General features: G+C 41.7%; 2 protein-coding genes across 2 annotated transcripts; both read left to right on the top strand.

Annotated features, from left to right (window-relative positions):
• The first annotated feature begins 3,060 nt into the window (after positions 1-3,060).
• On the top strand, positions 3,061-4,104 carry LOC119804581 (zinc finger protein 524-like). Its single transcript, XM_038315982.1, is given in 1 exon segment — positions 3,061-4,104. A coding segment is annotated over 1 exon segment (945 nt). The 5' UTR covers positions 3,061-3,122; the 3' UTR covers positions 4,068-4,104.
• Positions 4,105-4,152: 48 nt separating this feature from the next.
• LOC119821481 (proteasome activator complex subunit 3-like) lies at positions 4,153-7,301 on the top strand. Its single transcript, XM_038340570.1, is given in 5 exon segments — positions 4,153-4,303; positions 5,816-5,877; positions 6,494-6,628; positions 6,631-6,805; positions 6,808-7,301. Coding segments are annotated over 5 exon segments (1,017 nt in total).
• Positions 7,302-17,894: the final 10,593 nt, after the last annotated feature.

Raw genomic sequence — 17,894 nt, forward strand, 5'->3', positions numbered from 1 at the left:
GGGTGGGAGAGTTCAACATGCCCTGTGGGAGGACGGTCCACTGGTATCTCCTGGTAGGTTGAGAGTTATTATGAGTAGGCACTGTGAAGGTAAACTTTTCTCTGTCTTTTTCTTGTAAAGGTATAGTGAAGAAACAATCCTTTAAATCAATAACTATGAGAGGCCATCCTTTTGGTAATAAAGAGGGCAGAGGAATTCCAGATTGCAGAAAGCCCATAGGTTGAATAACCTTATTGATAGCCCTGAGATCTGTCACCATTCTCCGTTTACCAGATTTTTTTCTTAACCACAAATACAGGAGAATTCCAAGGGCTGGTAGATTCTTCTATATGTCGAGCATCTAATTGCTCTTGTACCAGCTGTTCTAAAGCCTGCAACTTTTCTTCAGCTAAAGGCCATTGCTTTGTCCATATTGGTTTCTCAGTCAACCATTTTAGAGGCAGGGCTGTTGGTATCTCTGAAGGACCATCAATTGCTTTGCATTCTTGTACAGCCCAAATGGCCGGTTTCCACCTTCTATAATATCTTTTAAAATTTTCCTCAGTAATATAGGCTCTAGAAGCAGCAGGAATGTTAATTGGGGTATTCCATTGCTGCAATAGGTCATGGCCCCATAAATTCACTGCAATATTGGCTACATATGGCCTTAATTTTCCTATTTGTCCTTCTGGCCCTATGCATTCAACCCATCTTGTGCTCTGCCTTACTCAAGATAGGGTTCCTAGGAACTGAACATTTACATCCTGAAGAGGCCAATACGGATGCCAAAATTCTGGAGTAATGATACTTACATCCGAACCTGTGTCCAGTAGGCCAGTAATAAAAATGCCATTTACACACACTCTTAACTTTGGTCTTTATTCATTTATACAAGTCTGCCAAAATACACGTAACTCATCTTTTAGGCCATTTTTGCTTTTAGCAGCAGGCATGGGGATTTCTAATTTTCCTGACGAGGCATATTCTCTGCAGTAACCGGAAATGACTGGACCACATTCGCCATGGGGGCCTGCGAGAGGCCCCCTATTGCATTTTCCAATGGCAATGGGTTGCCTTGTCTATCTCTTGTTGACCTACACTCATTCATCCAGTGTCTGCCTTTTCCACATCTCCTACATAAACCTGAAGGCTGAGTCCTCCTACATCTGTTATTTCTAGAACAGGCATTATTATTATTATTATTATTATTATTATTATTATTATTATTATTTTATTTCTGGAAATCCGTTGTCTGCAATTCCTTTTCATATGTCCCATTTTGCCACAATTAAAACATTTGGTAACTTGATGCCTCTTTTTTGCATTAGAAATTGCTTCTGCTACCGATGCTTCAGTGCCACAGTCAAATGTATCAAATTCATTGTATCCAAGACCCATTCTTCCAAGGGCGCTAATCTGATCTTTAAAGGCCCCAGGATCCTTTTACACTCCACATTGGCATTCTCATAAGCCAAAGACTCGATTATTATATGTCTAGCTTCTGGGTCAGATATCCCTATTTGTACAGCTTTGGTTAGTCTTTGTAAAAAAAATCACTAAAGGGTTCTCTCTGACCCTGTTTAACTCTGATATATGATTCCAGTCTCTGTCCTGGGTCTTGAACCATGTCCCAAGCCTTTAAGGCTGCTGTAGTACATATGGATAAGGTATGTTCATCATAATTAGCTTGTTCTAGAGGATTGGAGAAAAGTCCTTCACCTAGAATTTGATCTAGGGAAATCTCAATTCCCTTTGCTCTTTCCTGCTGTTCTAAAAGTCTAGCCTCTTGTCTGAACATGCATTTCCAATTTAATTGTGACCTGCTCTCTAGAACAGCTGATACTAATTGTACCCAATCGTGGGACATTTCCTTGTTGCTTATAGACTAAGTTTTGAGCATCTCTCTAACAAAGGATGAATGTAGCCTAAAATTCATAACAGCTTGTTTAATTTCTTTGAGATCATTCATACGGATGGGTTCCCATGTATATTCCTTGATGACCCTAGGGTTTTTGGAACCAGTCACCGTTTCTGATGTTATTATTGGAAAGGCAGGTAAAACTTTATGGAAATTATCCTGGAGAGTTTTACTCATTGACAGAGTTAAATTTCGCCTTTCTACCGTTTGCTCCTGTTCATCAGAGTCTATAATTTCCTCAATCTTTTCTAATCTGCTTACAATTGCCTTCTGTAAGGCTTGGATCTCCTGTCCAGAATTATGCTCTAAAGCTTTCATGGAGAATTCCAAAATATGAAGTTTGTCCAGTAGAGTTAATATCTCATCCTTGGATAGAATTTTCATGGCATGAATTGTGCCTTCTTGTATTGACAATCTGTCAGCCAATCTGTCATATCCTTTAGACAAAGTCCGAATGTCACATTCAGCAGTTTTAATTCTCTCTGATAATGTTTCAGTTCCTACAGACAAGAACTGAAGTTTACAATCCAAATCAGCTGTTCCCTCCTCCGCAGCAATGAATCTCTCCTCAATATCAAACTGTACCTTTTCTACATTTTGCTCAGTTGACAGAGTCATATCAGACAAAGACCTATTCCCTTCCTTGAGAACTTCAAACTCTGTCTTGAGGAGGTTGGTGTCAGTCTGAATTGTTTTTGCAAATACCTCAACCGACTTAAAGTTGTCTCTCAAAACAGTTGTGCCCTTTCTTAAGCATTCAACCTCTGCTCTTAAGCATTCACCCTCTGCCCTAAGAATCCCAGTTTCATTCTGTAAGGACTTTATCATTTCTCTATTATCAAACCATGTAAGGAAGAAACCAAATATAAGAAAAATTGCAAACCCTATAAATATCCAAGTTATGGTAATATCATATGTATCCTGCAATATTTCTACCATAGTATAATTAAATAGGCTGCAGAAGCCTTCAACGGTGATATGGTCAGACATTTTTTTTTAGTCGAAAGAAATTTTACCTGTAATGACCGTTGCCTGCCAGTAGATGGCGGGGTGCACCTGGAAAGGAAATTAAATCCAAGGTTTCATTGAGGAGTGCAGGAAAATAAAGAGCAGGCGGGCCCTTCCCACACTTCGGCCTGTCGCCCTGGCGAGCGCGCACACGCGAGCCCAGGCAGCATGCAAATGAGCCGGCTCCAGTACCCAGACTCAAGCTCCCCACTGCTCAATGGACAACCCCAGCTCAGACCAGTTACCTTCCACTTTGTCTGGGGAGGAAGAAAAACCTCTGGCCTTACTTCCTCCTGTTCCCCGGGGCCACTGAGGCCGGCCACCAGGGGGAGCCACCACCTCCAATCGGACTCTCAAGTCCTTCCTCCCTCGAAAGCGGGGCCGCCCCCCCCCCAAATCAGTGCAGGAAGCCCCGTTGGTAGCACCAGTGGACGGCGGTGGCAGCAACGATCTTCTGTTGATCGATGATCAGGGTGTTCCTTATACAGTTCCGGAAGGATCAGCAGCAGATGGGCCCCAGGGCTCTGGCTCCAAGAGGGCTCCACACTTCTGTCCTGTGTGCCTGCGAGCCTTCCCCTACCTCTCCGACCTGGAGCACCACAGCATCTCGCACTCAGAGTTGAAGCCACATGTGTGCAAAGATTGCGGCAAGACCTTCAAGCGGTCCAGCCACTTGCGGCGTCATTGCAACATCCATGCCGGCCATCGGCCCTTCCGTTGTGTGCTCTGCCCTCATCGCTTCTGCGAGGCTGGGGAGCTCGCACATCACCACCGCATCCACTCTGGCGAGCGTCCATATCAGTGTCCCTTGTGCAGGGTGAGCTTCACTGAAGCCAATACTCTTCGGTGCCATTACAAACGCAAACACCCAGAGCTTGTGGGGATGCCCGTGCGCCTGTGTCCCCCAAACCCAAGACCCCAACTGCTGTGGGATGATGATGAGGGTGTGCCTGTTCCAGAAAGGGTGCAGGAAGAGAGTCCTGAAGGAAAGACGCCTGCTTGGCCTGTATCCTCCACCACTTCTCCCCTGTCTGGTTTTACAGCAGGGAGTTCAGCTGGTGCTGGGCAAGGAGGCCAAGACACCCTTATCTCTAGTGGTATTCCCGTCACAGAAGGGGGTCAAAAGCAGGGACCTAAACCGCTGGGTCCTGATGCCGTCTAGCACTTTCCTTCGGACTGACAGGCTCTGGGAGGCATGGGCTGTGGAAATAGATCCCTGCCTACTGACTTCCAGTATGTGTTCAGTCATGGTGCCTGTCCCTTTCAATGTTCCTGTTACCTTCCCTGACTGCGGTGTTTGTGATTGGAGAGAAACCATTTCACATATCTCCTTAGCAAGGTGCCAAAGAACCAATGGCTTGGAACAAGCCTTGGCCCAAGCTCATCTCCATCAGACAAGTACTGTAAAACATTTAACCCACTATGCAAACTTGACTCTGGGCCCCTCCATCCTAGCTGAGTCCCCAGAAATTCTACCTAGGACACTCTTTGCTCCAACTTCTTTTCCAGAGGACTTGCTATTCGGAAGAAAAAAAACTAAGTTGAGGGCTTGCAGTATAATTCAGTGGTAATGTGCTTTCAATGCACAAGGCCTTGGGTGGAGTGAGTGGCCAGCTCCAGGGTGTGGGGTGAGGAGGGTGAACAGAACCGAACATTTCCATAAGGTTTAGAGAAAAGGATGTGCACTTGAGGGGAGGGTGGGACTTAAGATGAGGTACAAAACTTAGGCAATAAAAACTAGGTTTCAGTTTAGGAAAGGAGGCAAAAAATTGGGCTGAGGATCAAAGAACTTTAAGGCTTGGCTGGCAGAAAGCAAGCTAAAGGGAATGGATGGCATTTAACTGAAAGGTGGGGCTAAAAGAAGTCTTTTTAAAAAATGAAAAAAAAAAAGAGCAGGCGGCCCACAGGCCCACAAGATTTTATAAGTAAATATTAGCCTAAGGGGGTCATGCCTTACAAACAAGGTGATTGGCTAGGCTTCCCCTTCAATTGTTGGTTAGCCACTCCTACAATCCTGAGCCACCCTTGTCTCAGGAAGGCAGAACAGATTTAATCCTAAAGTTTTGTGCCTGGTTTGATGTTCCAGTTCCACTGATAGGAGCCTTGCCTCATTATTGCAGATGGCCAGCTTGGGCTCCATATCCCTCCATTACTAGGAAACAGCTAGTGTCACTACCAAGGATTCCAGGGAGTTTTCACTGCACTGGATTCTTAATTACCCCTCTAATGCCTCCCAACTCCAGTCATCTCTCCCAGGACTCTTCCCCTCCATCCTTCTCTTCCCCTGTCTTATCCCTCCTGTTTCTATCCCCAATAGACCCCTGTCCACCAACAAAATCTATTCTATTTTACCTTCCCATAGAGATCCATGTGTCCCCAATAGATCCCTCTTGTTACTCTGCCTCAGTGGGTCTGTGGATTGTAGCATGATCATCATTTACTAAACAGCTAATTTCCCAAATATGTTCATAGTGACTTCATTCATAATAATCAGAATCTTGAAATAACCTTGATGTACCTCAAATGAAGAATGGATAAAGAAAATGTGGTACATTTATACAATGGAGAGTTAGCCATCTGTTAGAAAAACAATGACACCAAGAAATTTGTAGGCAAATAGAATAACAAGAAATCATCCTGAGTGAGGCACTCTGAATACAGAAAGACAAAGATGGTATGTACTCACTTACAAATCATATTTTCTAGAACAGAGCTTGAGAACATTAATCACTGTTAAGTTAAAATGTTCTAGAATGTTCCAATTTCAAGGATTTGAACATTGGGTTTAAAAATGTTTGGCAGGTAGAAAATGGAAACAGGGACAACGTGAACTAGGTATTAGTAGACCACACATTCTTGTCATGTTGCTCAATTTAATTTCATTGGTTATTCTGTTTTCTTTTGATTCAGGAAATCAAAGCCAACGGGATGGTCAGGAAGAGAATAGAGCCTGTGAAGCAAATAAGCTCAAGGTCAGTATGGGCCACAAGTGATCTTATCTCAAAAACAGAAACAAAATATAGTTTCCTTGGTGTGGTTCACCTAATCTTATCTCTTTGGAGTCTACAGCAGGAGGATTGATGAAGGAATCAATTCAATCTATACTACAAAGTTGATTCCAGGTAACACATATTGTCCATCCATAACCTCATAATTTCCTAGACATCTCTTTCTTTCTGAAGTCATGTTTTCCATTCATCACATTTTTTATTGAATCTATATATAATTTCAAGATGAAAACTCTCTTTGGTATGTCACACATTTCCCCTTGGAATCCAAACACTATTTTGTCTGTTGGTCTATTTACCAGAAATATTTTTCTTTCTGTAGTCCTTGCTGTCCTAGAACTCACTCTGTAGACCAAACTGGCCCTGAAGTCACAGAGATCCGCCTGCGTCCTTCTCCTGAGTGTGGGCACTAAAGGCATGGCTACCACTGCCTGACTACAACCACCATTTAAAAAGGGATAGAAGGGGAGGGCGAGCGAGAGAGCTAGCAGGCAGAAGTGAGCAAGCCAGCGAGGGCGGCCGGTCCTGAGGGCAGTGGAGATTTCTCAGGCCCCTCCGGTGCCCTCCCCGGACTCCACAGTGCCTCCAGCACCCAGGAGAGCGGACACGGCCCTCCCCAGCCAAGGCCTCGTTGCTGAAGGTGGATCAGGAAGTGAAGCTCAAGGTTGATTCTTTCAGGGAGCGGATCACAAGTGAGGCAGAAGACTTGGTGGAAATTTTTTTTTCCCAAAGAAGTTACTAGAACTTGATAGTTTTTTGAAGGAACCAATCCTAAATATCCATGACCTAACTCAGATCCACTCAGACATGAATCTCCCAGTCCCTGACCCCATTCTCCTCACCAATGGCCACGATGGACTGGATGGTCCCACTTACAAGAAGCGCAGGTTGGATTATGTGAAGAGGCCCTCCAAGGAACCAAAATGTTTGTGATGCCCAACGGGATGTTGCAAAGCAACCAGCAGCTGGTGGACATTATTGAGAAAGTAAAACCTGAGATTCGGCTGCTGATCGAGAAATGTAACACGGTCAAAATGTGGGTACAGCTCTTGATTCCCAGAATAGAAGATGGGAACAACTTCGGGGTATCTATTCAGGAGGAGACAGTTGCAGAACTAAGAACTGTCGAGAGTGAAGCTGCATCTTATCTTGACCAGATTTCTAGATACTATATTACAAGAGCCAAATTGGTTTCTAACATAGCTAAATATCCCCATGTGGAGGACTATCGCCACACTGTCACAGAGATTGACGAGAAAGAATATATCAGCCTCTGTCTCACCATTTCAGAACTAAGGAATCAGTATGTCACTCTACATGACATGTTCCTGAAGAATATTGAGAAAATCAAATGGCCCTGGAGCAACAATGCAGAGACACTGTACTGAGGCCAGGGCCAAGGCCAGGGACTCTGAGTCTGGCTCAAGACCGACATTGCTTTGGTTTGTTACATGACTATTGTGATGGGAAAACTGGCTGGAAATAGTAACCACACCTCTCTGTTTTTAGTTAGAGTTTAATGAAACTCTCATCTAGTTCTGTGATGTGTTTACCTCGTTTTTCAGGCCTCAGGAACTCCAGATTTGGGCCAGATATTAGCACAAGAATAATTGTGGGGTTTTTGTTTTTTCTTCCCTTCCCTTCCTCCTCCCTTTGTTTTAAGTTTTGTGTTAAAAGCTGGAAGAACTGTAGGGAAAGTATTAGGTGTCTTAGGAACTGGGGGAGTGGAGGTGGAAGGGACATCTTCCTGTCACAAGACCAGTGTCTCTTGTTTCTGTGGGACTTTGGGTTCTGCCTACTGCAGCTGCCCTGCTGATGCCCCGAGGCTCTCCACCTGTGTCTACCCCTCCTTGAACCTGACTGTAACAAGAGATACCTTAGGCCTTCAGCTGCATCCCTAGAGCTCCTTTGGATGTTTTTATAACTGGGGTTTTCACAGATACTGTGTACACTTGTACACACCCATAGGGACATGTATACATGCTTCCTGCTCCATTATAAAAGTAGCCCTCCTGCACCACTACCCCCTCAGCCCCTGTCACACATGCAACACCTCAGCAGGTGACAGTTGTCTTAGTCATCCACCCAGGCAAGTCCCAGGCCCACCCTCTCTTCTGAAATGTAGCCGTTGGTGCCCAGGGTAAGTTGAAGGAAAACCAAGAGCCGAGGAGCTCATGAAGGCCTTTCCTCTGTGACTCAGGTTTTTTGGTGTTATGCAAAAGCTGGCCCCTCTGGCCCTCACTTGCCCTTCTCCAAGGCCAGCTTGTGCATTGGATAGGGTGTGGGCAGCTATGAGGTCCAGAGGCTGCTACTCCTCGCTGTGCTTTCCCTTTGGGGAATATTTCTCATATTTATAGTATTGTGCTTCCAGGGAAAGCAGTAATTCGTGTGTATATGTATCTGTGCACATACACACATGCCCATGTGTGTGTGTTCGTGTGTGTGTGTGTGTGTGTGTGTGTGTGTGTGTGTGTGTGTGTATAAATATGCTGCGAAGGTCAAACCCATAGAAAAGTTGCCTCTTTTGAATCTTCCAGAGATCTCACTTGTTACAGCTTTTGTGTTAACCCCATTAGCTCCCAGCTTTTTAAGTGAGAGTTGGTATCTGCAGTTAACCTGCCAGGGACTCTCAGTGTCTATTTGGCTTTTACTCCTCTGTCTTCCAAGTCCCAATCATATTCCACCTGGGATGCACCATTTCACTCCCAGTATTCTATAGAAAAGGAGTCAGGATGCTCTCTTCCCATGAATAGTGCTCAGTAACAAACTAATTGCATTTCAGTTGGGCAGTACCCTTACCCACCCCTCAGATCCCCTCCAGCTAAACTCCTCCCCTCCCACCATGTGTTTCTCAGCTTCCCTTTTTGTTTGACTGTTCCACTGCCCCTCCTCACCCTACCAACCTTGGATTGTAATGTAAAATTCTTTTACCATATCAAGAAATTATTAAAAATACAGGTACTTTGACCTCTTTCTAAAACAAATAAAAAAATTAAAATAAAAAATAAAATAAAAAAATAAAAAGGGACAGAATAACAGACTCTCTTTCCCTCCCCCTCTTTGTCAACATCTTTGTTGTTGAAATAACATGGGTCTAAAAATATCAGGCTAACTCCAAGATAAGCCAATTATATTTTTCTTTATTATAAGGGACAAATTCATGAAGCAGGAACAAGAAGTCCAAGATCAGCTGTGTAGCATGGGAACCACAGAGAGAGAGAGTGAACCTTGGGTGGCCCAGCGTTTTTCTCTGGGTACCCCAAAGGTCCCTCCCTAACCTGGTCCCACCTCTTAAAGAACATTGGCTGACATAGATTCCCCATTACCTTGTCCTCCTCCCACTCACCCTGCCTCTCCCCTCTCCCCTTTACTCTACCATGCCTCTCCTCTTCCATTTTTGTCAATCCTTTTCCCATACCTACTCCCCTGATTGCTACCTCCACTTCCGCTACTCTTCCCAATCTCTTTCCTCTCTCCTCCCTGCCCATCTTCACTTCCTACTCACTCATATCCTTACCCTACTCTCCTTCTTTCTCTCCCTCCTCTCTCACACATAGGGTCTCACCAGATATCCCTGGCTAGGCCTGAACTCTTTATGCACATCAGACTGGCCCAGAACAGACAGAAATCCTTCTGCCTTTGCTTCCTGAGTGCATATTAGGAAGGACAATAGACTTAAACTGTGGTTGAAATGGGACAATATTTTCCAATTTGACCATAAACTCAATAGGATAGCTACAGTATATCATAGATGTGAGCATGTTTTTAAGAACATATGTGTTCATCATTATATACATATATCTAAATTAAAAAATTTTAGCAAATGGAAGCCATAGGTCAAGTGGTCTTGAGTGTAGAGATGATAAGATCCTATGTGGTTAAACCAGTATGTACCCAATAATTTTGGAAACAAAAAAAATATCCTCCTAAAAGGAATGTTGCCTCTGGGCACTTTGCTTTCCCATTCTGATATCCAGTAAACCAGGGTTGAGTTCTACAGTCCCTCATCTGAACTTATGCTATATAGCTCCTTCATTAATATGCTTGGCAAAGTTGGGAAAATACTAAATTATACACATATATGTATATATTGTATGTAATATATTATACATATACATACTATATCATATATTATATTATACATATACATAATATATTATACATATATGTGTATTTATAATATGAACACACACACACACACACACACATATATATATATATATATATAGGTTCATACACATACACATATACGTGTGTGTGTGTGTGTGTTTTGGTTTTTCAAGACAGGGTTTCTCTGTGTATCTTTGGCTGTACTGGAACTCACTCTATAGACACAAAGGATGATCTTAAAATCATAGAAACTGCCTGCCTCTGCCTCCTGAGTGCTGGGATGAAAGGCATGTACCACCACACCTGGCTCTGATTTTTTTAATAGAAATATAAAGGTCATTTTTTATTTTTTACTTTTTAATAAAATATAAATTCTCTTGTACAACATATTCTGACAACTGTTTCCTCTCCCACCACACCTCCCAGATCCTTCTCTTCACCTTTGCTCTTCCCAAGTCTACTTCCTTCAAAAAAACACAGGCCTACAAAAGACAAGACCCAACCATGACAAAACAAGATACAATAAGAGAAGAAAAAAAGCCCTCATACTAAAAGCTTCAGAAGGCAACCAAATAGGAAGAAAAGAGTCCCCCAAACAGGCAAAAGAGTCAGAGACACACTCACTCCCACTGTTAGGAGTCCCCCAAAACACCAAGCTAGCAGGCATAACACTTTCTAACCACTGCCATGTATCACAGCTTATCTGATCTCTGCCAGAACCCGTATTGAGTCTTATAGAGCATTGAACAGCCATGTTGAAGGCCAACCCCTGGGCATGATCTTTATTAGGCATAAAGGTGATTGTTGGAGCTCAAAGTTCATGCCAGTGTTCTCCTCACTTCACACTGAGAATCAAGCACCTCTGCCTGAGACTCCTGCCTTCCTGGAGAAATGTGAGAGAATATACCCCTGGTCCCAGTGAGTGTCCTCTGTAAGCAACTTCATGTCTCCTTGTCTTCAGAGGACAGCCACTGGGAGTGAGTCACCACATGATTGGAAAATGTCACCTCCATGCTCAGATTTAAAGGATGGTCTCAGACTGACACATGGGTTAAAAGAATGTCAGTTGACATTTATATTCTTTGACATGTCTAAGGAGATGGTTATAAAAAATATCACATTCCGTTTAAATGACTGTACCACTGAAAACTTCTATCATGGATGGAGTCACATGCCTGTGCAAGTAGCCTGACCTCATCATGGATTCTGGACTCTAAAGTGTTCCATTTTGAAGAAAGGTCATCTCAGTTGTCATTGTCAGTGACCTGTAATATGTCTTTTCAGTTATTTTGATGTTTATAACTACCTACTAGTTGTCATATTGTCTGAAATTTTAAACTTTCAGAAATAAAATTTTTCTAGAAATTATACTATGCACTGGTGTTCACATGCCAATGACCATGGGATTTTTCACACAACCTTTATTCTGGGGACAATCCACAAACCCACGTGTCACTCATCCTACTATCAGATATACCGTACTATTGTTTGAAGAAGTATGGCTGCCATTAGACTGATGTGTTTAAATACCTGGCCCATAGTGAGTGGCACTATTAGGATGTGTAGCCTTGTTAAAGGCAGTTTGTTACTGTGGGCACAGGCTTTGTGGTCTCATATGCTCAAGCTATATATGCCCAGTGTGGTACACAGTCTTCTGCTGCCTGTGGATAAAGACACAAAACTCTCAGCTCCCTCTCCAGCACCATGTCTACATGCACACCACTGTATCCCTCCATGATGACAATGGACCAAGCTGTTGAAACTGCAAGCCATATCCAATGAAATGTTTTCTTTTATAAGAGTTTCTTTCTATGGTCACATATCGATACTGAGCACCTTAAGATCTTATGTTTGTTGACAGATAGGACAATCTGTAGGCCTCTTTTTGGAAATACCTGGTATATTTTGCAAACTCCTCCATCTGATTGATATCCACACATTCATGTACACATACCAAAAGGAATGAAAGTCTTGTGACTCAAGCCCAGAGTATCATGAGATAGTCTCTCTCAGTTATCCTAACTTTGTCTCTCACTGAAACAAGTGAAAGTTCAATAACAAGGATGAGCAGCAGGGTTGATACTTATGTAGGTAATGTCAGTACAGTGGTAGGGAAGGCCAGAGGACCTCATAAATTTCAGGTCTCAGTTGGCTACTTAGTGATTTGGATTCCAATGTAAGACAACTCATTGCCAGACACAACTTCAACTCAGTTTCCTTCTAGGAGTTCAAGACATTGCAAATCTCACATAGATTTTGTGTCATGGCTTTTGTGTTGTATCTGTTCATGGTGCATTTTATTGATGTTAAGATAATATTGTATTTAATTCAAATACTTAACCATTGTGTGTATTTGCTCTAGATTTTTACAGATATTTATTTTATTTTTGATACTTTCTACTATGTTTAGCTTTTAACCCACAGGTTTTCCCACACTAGACTCTATCATTGTGTTATACCATCTACACTAAAAATATTCCTTTTTTTGAGACAGGTTTATTGTGTTAACACTTCTCACCTATAAATATTCTTTATTTCAGATCAGTTGGTTTCCTATAGATTTTGAAAATTTGATATTATTTGTTCATGTCTTTTATGGAAATTGTATAATTATTTTCCACTTAATTGGAAACATTGATTATCATTTTTTACTTCTTAAGATCACTTTAATTATATGTCATTCAAATCATAGAAACATAGTAATTGAGACATGCTATTTATGAAGTTTTATAGACATACACACATTGCTATTCAGGTATGATACAGAAATGTGCACTGTGCCCACTAATTTAACTATTTCCATTTGTAGTCAGTCCATAACACACAAATAATGCTGATGTTGCTGGCAAAATTATAGATTAGAATAGTTTCTCCCAGATATTCCTATAGAAAGGAAAATACATGAAACTGAATCAAAGACTTAGACTTAACCCACACATCTATGGACCCCTGATTTTTGATAAAGAAGCCAGAAATAGAATGGAAGAAAGAATATATCTTCAATGGTGCGTGCTAGTCTAATTGGATGTCATCATATAGAAAAATGCAAACTGACCCATACCTATCACCCTGCAGAAAACTCAAATCCAAGTAGATCAAAGAAAGACCTCAGCATAAAACTAAATACACTGATCCCAATGAAATAAAAAGTATAGAATAATTTTGAACTCATTGGCACAGGAGACAAGTTCCTAAACAGATAATCAATAACAACAAGCCACTAAGAACAATAATCAATAAATGGGACCTTATGAAATTCAAAATTTCTGTAAGACAAAGGACACCATCAATAGAACAAAACAACAGCTTACAGAATGGGAAAAGATTTTTACCAACCCCATATCTGACAGAGGGATAATATCCAAACTATATAAAGAAATAAAGAAAATATACATCAAGAAACCAAGTAATCCAATTAAAATATGGGGTACAGATCTAAAAAGAGAATTCTCAACAGAAGAATCTCAAATGACTGAGAAACACTTAAGGAGATGTTCAACATCCTTAGCCATCAGGGAAATGCAAATCAAAATGACTCTGAGATCTTACACCTATCAGAATGGCTAAGATCAAAAACACAAGAGACACTTCATGCTGGAGAGGATGTGAAGCAAAGGGAACATTCCTCCATTGATGGGGAAGTGCAAATGTATATATCCACTGTGGAAGTCAGTGTGGTGGTTTCTCGGAAGACTTGGAGTCAACCTACTACAAGACCCAGCTATACTGATCTTGGGCAATTATCAAAGTATGCTCAATCATGCCACAAGGAAACTTGCTCAACTATATTAATAGCAATTTTATTTGTAATACCCAGAATCTGGAAACAACCTAGATGTCCCTTACCAGAGGAATGAATAAAGAAAATCTGGTGCATTTGCACAATGGAGTATTACTCAGCTGTTAAAAATAAAAATAAGGACACTCAAAAATTTGAATACAAATGGACAGAACTAGTGAAGAAATCATCCTGACTGAGGTAACTCAGACTGAGAAAGGAAAACTTGGTATGTACTCACTCATAAGTGGATATTAGCTATATAATAAGGATAACTATGCTATAATCCACAGACCCAGAGAGATTAGGTGATAAGGGAGGTTCATGGGGGGGGGGCACCCAGATTTCCCCTAGAAGGGGAAATAGAAAAGATTTTCAGTAGACTTGTTGGGCCCAAGGAAATACTGAAGGAAGACTCCAGACTAAAATAGTATGCAAGAGCAAAGAGTGTTTATTAATATTACAGCATGCAGGGGTAAACACCTGTACAAAATGGAGACAACCCCAAGAGGAGCATGCAGACTCCTTTTAAACACAGCTAAGGGGAGTTCAAGGACAGTTAGTGTTATTCTTTTGGCCCTTTAAGGGGCAAGCCCTGACCTCTCGCGGCCATCTTGAATCTCTTTTCCTGCCCTCTCTTGGTGTGCGTGCCTCTCTCTCTCTCTCTCTCTCTCTCTCTCTCTCTCTCTCTCTCTCTCTCTCTCCCTCTCTCTTCTCCCTTTCCCCTCCATAACCCCCAGAATAAATATTCAACATATTGTGTCTGTCCATGTCTCTGTCTCCTGTCTGCCCGGCCCCACTGCCAGCTGCTCAGAGGTTCAGCACCGGGACCCACTAACACTTCCTGCTAGTGGCTCTAGACCCACCGGGCTCACACCTGCCCGCTTGGGTGGCTCTCCTGGGAACCTGCGAGTATCTGCCTTGGGATCCTGCTGCTCTGTGAGCTCATCACCTGCTCACATGGCCACCGGGGATCTTGCAGGGACCCACAGTCATCTCTGCCTTGGGACTGGCTGCTCCCAGAGTCTGCTGCCAGCCTACAACTGCCGCCTGGGACTTTATAGCATTTTTTAAAAAAACAACAGTTAGGTCATCTCACATATAATTGGTTAAGCAAGCAGCAGTTACACTAGGATATGTTTAATTGGCTGAGGTTAGTCTTATAATTTTTGGACACAAGCTTGGGCAAGTCCAGACATGACTCAGGAGGAGGGCTACAGGATTTGTCCTTGAAAAACTGAGAGGCCAACTTTGGCCTTGTGCTTGTTCTCTCCTTTATACTTGAATGTAAGTGTATTGTGGATAAATGGCCCTTTGTTGGGAGACACACCCTTCTCAGAGAACTGAAACCTAAACTCAGTTGTGAGAGTAGGAGAGGTTAACCCCTTCAGACTGAGGGCAAGTGGGGATGGGAACATCAGTGATCTGACTGGATGTGCACATAATGGAAAATGCTGGGGGGAACTGCTGGGGAGGCATTTTGGGGTCAGGTGGAAGCCTTGTACAGGGAATCTAAGAGGAGTCTACAGGGAGGACTCCAGCTTAGACTCCTAGCATTAATGGATAAGTAGCCTGAAATGGCCATCTCCTGTGACCAGATTGGAGCCTGGCCCAAATTTCATCAGAGAGGGACTATCTCACAACTGATGGAGACAGATTCAGACACACAGACAAACATTGGGTAGAGTTTGAGAGTCATTTGGAGGAGGAGAATGGAGTGTAGGAGCCAGAAGGGTCAAGAACACCTTAGGAAGGTTCACATAATCAACTAACCTGGGTTCATGGGGGCTCACAGAAACTGAACTAATAATCTGGGAGCCCACATGGTACTGATCTAGGCACTCTGCATATGTGTTACAGTTGTATAACTTGGTCCTCTTATAAGATACCTAAACAAACTGTAACGAGCTGTTTCTGACACTTTTACTGGCTTTTAGGACCCTACTCCTCATACTGGGTTGCTTTGCTCAGCCTTAACACATGGGTAGGTACTTAGTCTTACTAAACTTTATATACCATGTTTACTGGATGAAGACAGAAGATAATTTAAGGTGGTAGTGGGGGGATAATGGGAGGGAGGGAGTAGGAGAGTAGGATGAGGGTAGGGAGGTTTCAACCAGGATGTGAAATAAATAAATAAAACCAAAAAAGTTTTACTTACATTTTTAAAAATATTTCAATTTCTCAGGCTGAACATATGGCTTAACAATTAAAAAGGTTTGCTGCTCTGTATGAGACCAGAGTTTAGTTCAGAACACTTCTATACAGCAGCTCAAAATAATTTGTAATTTCAGTTCCAAGGGAATCCAACTGTGTGATGGTCTTTTTGTACACTGTGAATAAGTGATGCTTTCATTGGTTGATAAATAAAGCTGCTTTGTCCTATGGCAAGGACGGATAGAACAAGGTGGGAAATCCAAGTATAGATACAGAAGAAGGGTAGAATCTGAGAGATACCATCCAATCATTCAAGGACCAACATGCCAGCAGACTGGTAATGCCACAGGACAATACTTTGATTATTAGAAATTGGTTGATTCAAATGTAAGAGCTACCCAGTAATAAGCCTGAACCATCATCTAAACATTTATAATTAATATTAAGCCTCTGAGTAGTTATTTGAGAACTAAATACAGAGAAACGTAGCCTCACTGGGCTTCCTACTCTCACAGTCTCCTGTCAGTAGTAGCATAAAGATGCATCTCCCAGTAACTGCCTGCAAGATGGAGTCAACCTCTGGCCACAAACCAGCATGAGCTAAGCAGCATGATGAGTTTCCATAGTCTCACACAGGCCTAAGTACAGAGAGGCTTATCAGTTGCATTGTGTGGCAGATTTAACTTTTGCTCATACAGACAAAGGCTTAGAAATACACAATGAAAACAGATTCAGACAAAAAGCTCTCTAAATGAGTCACAGTATGTTTAAAAATGTGTTTAGGTTTAAGAAAAGAAAAAGAATATAGTTATAAAAAATGAGTAGTTAAAAACGTCATTAAAGAGAGAAATAAAGTTAAAAATCATGTAGAGGCAGGAAATACACAGGGAGTCTGGATACTGTATAGTATTGTGTTGATTTTGACTTTTTTGAAAGCTGACAAGCAAACAAGAGATGCTGAGAGATAAGGGACTGATAAAAAATGCCAAGATAAATATTTATAAAATCCCTTAGCTTTAAGAGAGAAGTCAAAAATACATTTGTAAAATGGAACTTAAAAGAAGCAGTTTTGCTTGTGTTTCCACAGGAAACAAGGAACTATCGATTTCTTCCAGATTAAGATACAGCTATAAAGCTTGCATGTATGCTCTCTCTCCCAGCTGCTGGATTTGGTTGCTGTTCCCTATTCATGCAAAGGACTGTGATCTGTGAGTTTACTGATAAATAAAAAACCTTTTATTATACTTAATTCTAAACTAGTGTTAGATTACTTTATAACATCAATCTTTACCTGGCACCCAACATGGGGCTCAAACCATGATTCTGAGATTAAGAGTCACATGTTATATTGCTACTTTAAGACCAGTTTTGTTTACCAACTGCTCAGGATGGTTTCAACTTGGTTAGCTGAAATGGTACATGTTCTTACAATGTTCTGGCCAGAACTTCCAATAAGAACCTCAGAAAAATTCGATTGACTACTCAGAGACTATTTGCAATTATACCAGACAGTAATATTAAACCTTAACCCTCATTTTACAGGATCAATTAGAAAGAACATTGCCCCCATAAGAGCTGTAAGTAATTCTAGAAGACTATATCCCCCTCTCCCAACAAAGTTTGCCCTCAGTGTTAGGTACATCATTTAGGAGTTGATTATAACTGGTATAGGGTTGGGAGTTTATTCACTCAAATAATAATAATAATAGTGAGTGAAAACCTGTGAGTTATTATTTATAGGCAATTTTCATTGGTGTAGATTATTGCATATTGATACAAATTCAAATTATATTGAATATGCTCCTATTTATGTTTACAGTATTTGTGTACCTAGGCAAATTAGACCTTGTGGACTAGTTTTAGGAATGTAATCTAATGGTTTTTAGGAAGGTAGAGTGAATGGGGAAGATGGATAAGGCCTGGCAGAGCCATGCTT

Source organism: Arvicola amphibius, chromosome 1, assembly GCF_903992535.2.
Source record: "Arvicola amphibius chromosome 1, mArvAmp1.2, whole genome shotgun sequence".
NCBI classification, from domain to species: Eukaryota; Metazoa; Chordata; class Mammalia; order Rodentia; family Cricetidae; genus Arvicola; species Arvicola amphibius.